General features: G+C 36.6%; 1 protein-coding gene across 1 annotated transcript; it reads left to right on the forward strand.

Annotated features, from left to right (window-relative positions):
- Nucleotides 1–6,165: 6,165 nt before the first annotated feature.
- On the forward strand, nucleotides 6,166–7,946 carry LOC114384844 (protein GPR107-like). The gene has a single exon (XM_028344656.1). The coding sequence runs from the start codon at nucleotides 6,334–6,336 to the stop codon at nucleotides 7,657–7,659; it is 1,326 nt and encodes a 441-aa protein (XP_028200457.1). The 5' UTR covers nucleotides 6,166–6,333; the 3' UTR covers nucleotides 7,660–7,946.
- The last annotated feature ends 944 nt before the right edge of the window (nucleotides 7,947–8,890 follow it).

Raw genomic sequence — 8,890 nt, forward strand, 5'->3', positions numbered from 1 at the left:
CTTATTGCCATACGAGGTCACCTATGGGAAACCATCAGCGAGTATTCCCAATTATATATCAGGCTCCTCATCTATGGAGACAATCGATTTCCTTCTTACTTCTCGACAAGATATGTTCATACACCTCAAGAGAAAAATTGAGCACACCCAGGAAAAAATGAAGAGTTCTGTCGGTAGCCACCGCTGGGACATCTCCTTCCACGTTGATGATTGGGTCTACGTGAAACTACGACCATACCGGCAAACTTCTTTGGCTGGCAATAACTATCAAAAGTTAGGCAAGTGCTACTATGGACCATATCAGGTCATAGAAAGGGTTGGCCTAGTAGCGTACAAATTGGCTCTCCCTGCTTCCGCGAAGATCCACCCTATGTTTCATTGCTTGTTGTTGAAGCCGCACAGCGGTCCTATGGCCTCAGACTAGTCATTACCACCAACAGATTTGGATAATCAGCCCATTATCGAGCCTCTCACTATCTTGGACCATAAATGGGACAATTCAGACCCACCTCAGTTGTGCGTCCTTGTCTAATGGTTGGGCTTGCCACTAGAAGATTCAATTTGGGAAAATTGGACTGAGTTACAAGCCAGTTACCACCTTGAGGACAAGGTGATTCTCGAAGCAATAGGGAATGATAGTAACCCTGAATCAGAGGCTAATCACATGCCCAAAAGAATTATCAAAAGGCCACAAAGGTGGGAAGAGTTTATTCACTAGATGCTATTAGATCATCACCAAAATTTTGTTAGTAGTGTAGTGGATCAATACATGTTAGTGGTTGTCCCCTAGTGCCTAACCATTTTGTTATGATTCTGTTATGCTTGTTTCATTTTCATTATTTTGTTGTTGTTGTCCTTATCCTATTAGCTAATGTAAGTCTTTATATGTGTGTTATTAATGAAAATGGGACAAGAATTTTCACTAAAAATACTATCTTCTAACCTTTCCTTCTGGAGGTATTTCCTGGCCTCGAATATAGGAACCATTATTCATAAAGTGCCATCAGATGTCCTTGAAGGGATAAAGCACACCCTTTCCATGAGGAAGAATGCCCTTACACGATGGTGCAAAATTATGCTAAATTCAACATGTCTGAGCATGTGGTTTGGATTATCCTAAAGTGATTTGGAAGCTCATTAAAAGAGAGTTAAATAATGATACTTATCTAACTAAGGATCTTTTCTACATAAATAAAAGCAACTTTTGAAATTTTCTCCTTAAGCTTTGACAAGGATATCAAAATTTAGTTAGGAGCAAGGAATCATCTTTCATAGTTAGGAATAAAAATAGTAATAAGATACATATTGTTCTTACTAGCTTTGGCAGAACCTTCTCAAAAAGGACCTTGAGCTCCTCTACGAACGATGGTGAGATGTATCTATAAAGACACTCTGACGCTTAAATTAGAGGCATGGAGGTTGTGACACCCTTTACCCCTTACATATATACTAATAAAGGAATAAAAATTCAAATATTAATTAAAAGTATTTTTAAAACATTTTTAGAAACAAGTCTTTCAAAGGGGAAAAAAACTCACATTCACTTTCTTCTACATCATATTCAAACTTGTCCAAATAAATAATCAAGTCATTTTAGCTCAAACAAGGTCGTCTAAGATTTCATACAATTAATATAAAACTCTATACCCCAATGTCACATCCTATTAGAGCGTTGTGTCACAACATCCTTCCGCACAAGGTTCCTTAAAGCAATTCACCTAGTCATCTGCTCCCCCGAACACAAAGTTCAAGTCATCACAGGATCCAAACACAAACAACACACGGGGAGTGAGTTATCACATTCCTAGCTAATAGAGAAACAAGACAACTAAATATACATATCATATAAATGAGATACCACTTGATTAAACATAATTCACGTAATTTCACCACTTTGTCATTTCAAATTCACTTTTCAATCATCAATCACATTACACATGAATCACATAATCCGATCAAGACATAATAACACATCAATTTCATAATGAACAATTAGCAGGCGTTATGCAACAGTTATGCTAAGACTCAAGCCTATATGCAATGTGGTACCATGTCAGTGAAAAACCACCCTAGGGCGCTTAGAAGTACATAACAAGAGACACCACACAATGGGTATGTCAGATTACTCTCACTAAATAAAATCATATGGAGATCAGTCAGGGTCACAGTGTTTTGCGAGAATGCTCCAATCATATGGGATCAACATAGGCTTAAAGGAACACTCAAACCGGGTGACCCCCAAGGCCTACACTCCGAAGAGTCCGTCAGGACCTCTCCCTCCTGATTCAGGTCCAACCCCTAAAATCATTTTTGCATGTAGACACTGCTCATGAATTATACAATACACACGACCTCACACTCGTGTTTTAAACACGTTAAACACAATTGCGCCACAATTTAACGCTGGTTCCTGAATAGGAAACCTACATTTTCTCTTTAACACTGGTTCCTAAATAGGAAACCTACATTTTCTCTTTAACACTGGTTCCTAAATAGGAAACCTACACTTTCTCTTTAACACTGCGCATCAACACTGGTCGAATTATTGTACAATTCACAGCTTACAACACAAGTAATGTTTCATTAAGTGTTAACCACACACTTATTCACAACCAAAACTCATTCACAATTTCACATCTCATAGTGTCACAATCCACCATTACATGTTTACACGTATCTCACAAATTAACACATGTTCAACTTTACACTTATACTTAATCTCAATAACAATATCATAATCTCAAGCCAACATGTTATTCCACAATTCATCACATATTTCATTTATAAGAACTACTCATGAATTATACAATACTCACGACCTCACACTCGTGTTTCAAACACGTTTAACACATTGCGCTATAATTTAACATTAGTTCCTAAATAGGAAACCTATACTTTTTCTTTAACACTACGCATCAACATTGGTCGGGTTATTGTATAATTCACAGCTCACATTACAATTATTGTCATATCAAGTGCTAAACACACTTCATGAATCACATACACTTTACCTATGAACCATGCAATACACACAACTACTCAATTGTTTTCAAAATCATTTTAATTGTCGGGTTCCCACAGTGGATCTCATCACAATACTCGTCGCCCTTAAATGGTCTTACAATTGTGTGATTGCATAGTCCATAGCTCACATCTCAACATCTCAATACACATTCACCATTAATCACAGGTTCAAATTATCACAATATGGGGAATAAAACCCCTCAAATAATTTTACACAATTGTATCAAAATCATGGGTCAAAACACAAAAATATCAAGAGCACTCAAGCTTATCAATCAATTCTTATTAGAACATCAATTGGTACATAAAATACAATAATATTGTATTTATAACCATAAAGCAAAAATTATAAGTCAATAAACATCCCAAAATAAACTCCAATTTAATCCTCTAAGGATCTCTATACATGTTCATTCTAATCCCTAATTGTGATAAACTCATCCCTTACCTCTAAGCGGGCTCACGTGTCTTATGACAGCGATAGCGGCATCTCTAACAAGTTCCTAAGATTTCTCAATTTTTTCCTCTAGTTGCTCTAATAGGGTTCCCAAACGTTAGAGAGAATGAGAACGGATTGTAGCCTGTATTTGTACTGCCTTCATGCCATTCCTTTTTCTCCCTCCCCGAATATTATCTCGTAAATCCCAACGGTAAAGGTGTGCACAATTGAATTTCGAACAACATATAAACATTTTGTGAAAATCCAACGGTTAAAGAATCCGGGATCATAGTTTTACCGAAACAGCTCTGGGTTTCTGCGAGAAAAAAAATGTCACGATGCGAACAATATTTCTCTCAGCTCCGACATCTTTCCGTAATTCCCAACGGTAAGAATTCTTGGAAATGAGTTTCAGACCTGGTGCTTAAATTTTACGACGATCCAACGGTGAATGTATTCGAGATCGTCATTTTTTTGAGACAGGTTTGGTGGTCTGCAGGAAAAAGAGAGGGCTTTGGGAGAAGAAGAGAGAAAAACGAAAATGAGGGAAAGAGGAGACATCGTCGGTCCTATGAACTAACATATCATCATTTATACCTAGGGTACTCACAACTTATTATTTACTCTATTTATTTATTTTTATTATTTTATAAAAAAGAACACTATTTTATTTCTTATCAAATGAATAAACCAAATATATATATATTTCAAAGCATTATTTTTATTTATTTATTTATTTATTTTTACTAAAAATTATTTTTAATTTATTTACGAAAAATGGGATGTTACAGAGGTATGCAAGTATATGAATCTAAATTAGATTAAAGTTTGTTTACCTAAAATGATCCCCTTTTATAGATATGAAATTGGATGATAAGATCTCAATTTTTCTTATAAGATAATGTAAATAGGAAAATATATGATTGTATCTTATCTTTCCTCAAATTATAGATAATTTCAAATTTTAAGGGATAACTTTATCATTCTAGCAAAAAAATAGATTTTTCTTCTTACCTTAATTATATACGTTAGGTTCTCTTAATACCAAGTTTTATTTTATGAGAAGTTGCTTCTCAAACCTGTTTTTTGAATTCTAAGATTTTGCTCTATTCACAAATTTTGATATCTAAATTCGTTAAAAATCTTATTGTTGCATCTAAAGTTTGAAAACTATATGAAAAACTTTTTTTAATAAGTTAACTAAGTTATGCTAGTTAGTTTAAAACAATATCTTTCACCTATCAATATAATATGAAGCATGCATGTAAATATGAGAAGTTTGTAAAGAGGATACAACACAAATAATATCTATTAGTTCCCCTACAAACCTTGAGCTACATCAAGTCCCTACATCTATAGGATTTGTCACTAAGACAAATACCGACTACTAAGGTTATCCTTTCACCTTAAGGCTCCTCGGGATTTCACAATATCATTTCTTAGCCTCTCCTAGATACTTCTCAACCCAATATTCTCACCTTTGTAAGTCTCTATAGAGTTTTCTCACCTCTTCAAGTCTACACTAACATTTGTGTAGAAACCTACTACACAATCTAAAACCCTTGAGAAACCTACTCTAGAACACAACTAAATGCAAAGAAATAGGAAAGAATTCACATGATTGATTAGTGAAAGATATGAAAATGATACACTTATACTATAACATTTCAGCTTTACATCATGGTTCCATGAAATAAGATTCATTGGCTCTTCAAGATAAGAACATGATTTTGCAACCAATGAATCTAGAGGATGATGACACACAAGATCTCTGAGTACTCTCTTTGAAAATTCTGAGTGAAATGTGAAAAACAAGTGTCACATACAAAAAAAGTTTCTTCAAAAATTTTGTTTTTATAGACCTCAAACATAGATAATCAATTGTTTACTAAGGATAATAAATTATTTTGTTCACAAAATCACCTAGGTATCACAAAGATAAATATAATTGATTATTTTTCATCTAGTCAATTAACTGCAAAAACATGTATTTTGCTTTAGGGCCAAACAATGGATTATCTTAAAAGTGGAAAATTGATTATTTACGAACCTTAGGCAGTTATGAAAAACAGAGCCTTGAGATAATCAATTAATATGTTTTGGTAATTAACTATTTTGTTTTTTGTATTAAAAACTAATGATTTTTTAAAAATATTTTTGGCCAGATTTAATCCTAACATGTTTTAAACCATGGATCTTGCTTAGAAACCTATGAAGAGAATATTGAAATGGATTCTAACCTATTATACATGGCTCTCACACATTCAGGCATAAAAGAAACTAAATCAAACAACCTAAATAGATTAGAGTTCACACTAGATTAATCCTTGGTCCCACAAATTTCGGTCCTTTGAATAGACTATAAAATTAATCTTTGATGTAAAATTTAGTCACCTTTAAAAACTCTTCATCCCTTTCCTAATAGGAATTAATTATTAAAAATCTCATAAAATAATTTAAGATTGTAAATGCTAAGTGATGTTATTCTCCTCTAAAAAAAGGGGGGGTTATGTTATTCATAAATTTTCAATGATATAATTATGGTGTCTATTTTGATCAAGTTTAACAAAAATAAAATTCCCCATTATACATTTGATGAGTGTTTATGTCATTATTTTTAGACGAAAGTATTTTAAAAATCCATTTTGACCATATTATGTTTCTTTAATTAGTAAACGCTAACTATAACTTTACCGGTGTCCTGACAATTTCAAGTTGACGAACTGTTTGGTCTGTTGTTGATTTACATTAAACATTACATTACATTACCTGCCGACTAGTTTACGCTATCAGCAATAGCAAGTCGGTCGCTCAGACACGCACAGATCTGATCTGATCTGATCTATCTGAAGCCGAAAACGCCGACGGTGATGATGAAGATGGGGTGTTCACGTTGCTCCTTCTTCCTCTTCCTCATCCTCTTAGTGGCGCTCTTCCCCTCGTCGCTCTCCGAGATCCGCTTCTCCGAGATCCGAAACGACGATCGCCGCATCATCCCCTTCGATCAGTTTGGATTCACCCACAAGGGTCGCCTTGAGCTCAGCGTTTCCAAAATCTCACTCTCCAATTCCAATTTGGACCTCTCGAAGGTCGGCTTCTTTCTCTGCACCCTCGATTCCTGGCTTCATGTCCTCCAGCAACTCGAGGACGGTGAGATTCGGTGCGCCCTTCAATCCGATCTGGTCAAGTCCGTCTATTCCTTCAATTCTCTAAACGGCAAGGACTCTTTCAGCACGCTCTACAAAGAGGAAACCGACGCCGATCAGTACAACCTCGTCTTCGCCAACTGCCACTGGCAGCAACTCAAGGTGACAATGGACGTTAAATCTGCCATGTACAACCTAGAAGGGAATAGCAACGTCCGCGATTACCTCTCTGCGGGCAGAACCATCCTTCCTAGGGTTTATTTGCTCTTCTCGTTGGTGTATTTCGCTCTGGCTGCTCTCTGGATCAGCGTCCTCTACAAGAAGCGCCAAACCGCCTTCCGCATCCATTACTTCATGCTGGGCGTGGTCATCTTTAAGGCCTTGAATCTCTTGTGCGAGGCCGAGGACAAATCCTACATCAAGCGCACCGGAAGCGCCCACGGTTGGGATATCGTCTTCTACATTTTCAGCTTCCTCAAGGGCATTTCGCTCTTCACTCTAATTGTCTTGATTGGCACTGGCTGGTCCTTCCTCAAACCCTTCCTTCAGGATAAGGAAAAGAAGGTTCTCATCATTGTCATCCCCCTTCAAGTCATTGCCAACATTGCTCAGGTCGTTATTGACGAGAGTGGGCCCTTTGGCCATGACTGGGTTACCTGGAAGCAGATCTTCCTCCTTGTTGATGTCGTCTGTTGTTGCGCTGTGCTCTTCCCCATTGTCTGGTCCATCAAGAACCTCCGTGAGGCCGCTAGGACCGACGGCAAGGCTGCTGTTAATTTGATGAAGCTTACTCTCTTCCGGCACTACTATGTCGTCGTTATCTGTTACATTTACTTCACCAGGGTTGTCGTTTATGCCTTGGAGACTATTACCTCCTATCGCTATTCTTGGACCAGTGTTGTTGCTGCTGAGTTGGCCACACTTGCTTTCTATGTCTTTACTGGCTACAAGTTCAAGCCTGAGGCTCACAATCCTTATTTTGTCATCGATGATGAAGAGGAAGAGGCTGCTGCAGAGGCCTTGAAGCTTGAAGATGAATTTGAATTGTAACTTCTTTCAAAATACAAAATTAAGCTTTTTTCCTAGTTAGGTTTTGAACAAGTTGGTTCCATGCTCAGCAATGCTCAGGTTTCATCTCAACAGCCAGTAGAAATTTTCATCTTAAATGTTATGGGTATAGTCATTATTCATAAATCATTGCGCTATATTTTGTGTTCTGGACTCATGCCAGTTTTTTTAATTAGTGTTATAATATCCTAAACCCTTGTGTAGTGCTATGAACATATATTACGTCTAAGTATTGATACCGATACCTTGCAAATATTTTTTGTCATGAATGCTTTTGTTATACTTATCTTCCAACTTGGAACTTCTGTTGCTGCAAAGTTGCATTGGAATAGTAATTAGTATTTGAGTTGGCAAACATTAATCCAACTGTTACCATTGGAATTCTGAATTTGCTTCAAGTTCAACTAGAAAATTAGTGGTAATAGAATATTAGTAATTACTAACCTCTATACTCATACTAGATTCCTAAAACACCACTTATTGCTAGTGCGTGTCTGAGTTGGCAAAGTTTTTTTATTTGGATATTTAGCAGTGTCAATACATTTATAGTTTCATACTCCGTATAAGTGTTGAAGGATTATCAATCCAACGCTCTGATACAAGAAATAACTATGTTGGTGGCGGTGCCTCATTTAACAACATAGAAATGATAGAATATTATTCATAGTTATATTCCAAAAAGGAATCTCATTCGCAGTCTATTTTATTTTTATCTTTCTGGGCCTTCTATATCATCCTCCCATCGCTATTCATTTGTGAATCTAATTTTCACACTGTGAAGTTCTTCTCTTTTCTCCTGCTGGCTCTTTTGCTTACCGTGATGTGGCCAATATGATGACCCCCGGCCTCATTGGTCCGGGTTCATGCCCTTTCGAAAGATGTTTGGCTGTCTTTTGGGTCTAATTGTCTTCTGACCCATTTGACTGACTCAACCGCCTTTCCCTTGGTCAATGCTGTTGGTGTTTGTTCTTCCAGCATTTTTATGTTCTTGTTAAATTTTCAGCTTTGCTCTCTTTTTGGTATTATCATTGGTTTTCTATGTTGTCCTGTCTTTTTGTCCAAAATGCAGTATGGCCATTGCCTTTGTCTCGAATGAAATCTAGCACTCAATCCCCTGCCTGGCCTTGTTTTTGTCCTAGATGAAGTTTGGCTCTAGCTCCAGTCCCATGAGTCACCTAATTTTCTCAGGTTTAAAGCTTATTAAACTTTCTCC

The sequence above is a fragment of the Glycine soja genome, chromosome 2, assembly GCF_004193775.1.
Source record: "Glycine soja cultivar W05 chromosome 2, ASM419377v2, whole genome shotgun sequence".
NCBI classification, from domain to species: domain Eukaryota; kingdom Viridiplantae; phylum Streptophyta; class Magnoliopsida; order Fabales; family Fabaceae; genus Glycine; species Glycine soja.